General features: G+C 57.0%; 1 protein-coding gene across 1 annotated transcript; it reads left to right on the top strand.

Moving 5' to 3' along the window:
* Positions 1 to 61: 61 nt before the first annotated feature.
* Positions 62 to 1,669, top strand: CUNH1orf109 (chromosome unknown C1orf109 homolog; the record flags this gene model as incomplete). Its single annotated transcript, XM_027668679.1, has 3 exons — positions 62 to 252; positions 325 to 443; positions 816 to 1,669. Coding segments are annotated over 3 exons (378 nt in total), but the record flags the coding sequence as incomplete, so codon positions are not given.
* Between the last annotated feature and the right edge of the window lie 489 nt (positions 1,670 to 2,158).

Below are 2,158 nucleotides of genomic sequence, written 5' to 3'. Positions count from 1 at the left end.
GTGAGGGGGTGGCGGGGCCGGGGCCGGGGCGGGCGGGGGGCGCGGGCCCGGCTGACCCCGCTGTGCCCGCAGGGCGGAGCTCCGGGAGGTGCGGGACGCCGCGGGCGCCGCCGCGGCCGCCGTGCTGCGGGTGTACGAGGAGCGGGCGGCCGAGCTGGGGCTGGAGGGGGCCCTGCGGCGCGGGCCGCGCTGCCCCTCGCTGGCCGACGTGCTGGAGGGGCTGCAGGACGTGGAGCGCTTCTACCGGCACCTGTATCCTGCTGGGGGGGCTCTGGGCAGCGCCGGGGGGGTGTTCTCTCGTTGTTGTCCTTACCGGGCACGAAGGTACCTGGACAGCAAACTGCTCATGCAGCGCCTCAGCTGTGACAACCTGGCAGACATGGAAGCCCTCCCGCAGTCCTGGGAGAGGATTTTGGAGCACCACAAGGAAGACGTTGTTCAAGGTAGTTCCATGTGCACAGACCTGAGGGTCTTTTCCTGGGGCTCGGTGCTCTTGTCCGTGCCCTGGTGACAGCACACAGGCCTGGCCGTGGTGGCTGCACTGGGCTCGGCGGCAGCAGGTCATCCTGCTCAGTTGATCTTTGTGACCTGCTTCGAGGTTTCTGTCAGCTTCAGTTGAAAGTACTCACCATCACACCTGGCCATTCCTGGAAGCAACATCCTCACAGTGTAACAAGGGCTCAGTGATCCATTTCACTGCGCAGTCAGTTTTACTTACACTTTATTGCCTTTAGAAACAGCATAAGTCTAGGGGTGTACAGACTATAGGTGAAGTGCCTTAAGCTGACGAGGTTGTTGTTTTCTCTCTGACTCAGATACACTGCTGAAGGTCTCGCTGTTTGTGGAGAACCATCAAGAGCTGCTCTGCTCATCTGTCTCCTGACAGAGCAGCAGGGACTGGCACTGACCAGCTTCTGCCAGCCTGGTGTGCTCTGTAATGCTGCAAAGGGGATGAGGGAGCTCTACTGGTGCTTTCTGGAAGCGGAATGAGTTGATTCTTGGCCTCAGCAGGAAATGCTTGGACTGTCCTGTTTTCAAGTGGAAATGGACTTGGTGTCTGAAGAAGAGGCTGAGCTGAACAAACCATGAGGAGAGAAGGGAGTCACTTCCAGCTGTGGAACTTTCCTTTCGTTCTCCTGCAGCAGATGTTTTGTATAATGGAAAAAATGCTGAGACTTACTGACATGAGGTGCTGCAGATGCACAAGTGTAACACAGATTCCCTCAGACTGATGCCATGTAAGAAAGATGTTTGAGTTCTGTCCTTACAAATAAAGAAAATATCTCAGATCAGGGCTTACAAACACTGGGCACCATGTGCCTCTGAGCAGTATGTTTGTGTTCATCCCACTTGGGCATGGAGGAGGAGGGAGCAAATCTGGCTTGAAAATGAAATTATGGAGGTGCACGGACGCCTGAGTTCTGACACGGGCAGTTTTCAAGGGTGTCAGAGTACACTACTCTGATACATCTGCCAGGGCCCACTGAAATCAGTCTTAAAACTTCATTGTCTGGTGGCAGCAGCTGCTGACACTGTAGGGACATCTTTTGTTGACTGTAGCACTGATCCTCTCGTTCCCGGGAAGCCGTGGGATGTTTCTCTCTAAATAACTTATTTGGTAAGAAACAGGAGTTTCTCCTGCAAAGGCAATAAAGAATTGTGTTGGACACCTTGTGGTCGTGTGTGTGCTCCCGTTTCTGTCTCCAACCTGGGGAGTCCCTGCGGCCACCTGAGGGCACTGTGCGACCTGCGGAGAGGGCCGTGCTGGGGGAGAGGGGCGTGCAGGGCTGGTGGGAGCAGATCGGGATGCAAAGGGTGCAGGAGGAGATCGGGGTGCTGGGAGGAGCGGCGTGTGGAGGTAGGGAGGCTGCTGGCTGCAGGGCCGGGCTGCCAGTGCCCCTGGCAGGGACAGGGACTTCATGGGATGGGGCTTCATGCGCAGTTCTAATTGCAAAGAAAACCACCGTCCCCCTCCTGGAGTTGAGTGTCCTGGCCGAGGGAGCCGACGGTGGGTGTGAGGTGGGTTCTGCTCCTGGCAGGGCGGGGGCTGGAGGTCCTGCTTAGCTGTAGAGCCTTGCACTCCTTACACAGGCTGATGGCTGCAGGTGAGTTGGGGGTGTTACTCTTGCTCAGGCCTTGATGTATCATCATCACAAAC

The sequence above is a fragment of the Corapipo altera genome, unplaced genomic scaffold, assembly GCF_003945725.1.
Source record: "Corapipo altera isolate COAL_440 unplaced genomic scaffold, ASM394572v1 297, whole genome shotgun sequence".
NCBI lineage: Eukaryota > Metazoa > Chordata > Aves > Passeriformes > Pipridae > Corapipo > Corapipo altera.
The sequence above is the reverse complement of the archived record's forward strand: the minus strand, read 5'-3'. Positions and strand labels throughout refer to the sequence as shown.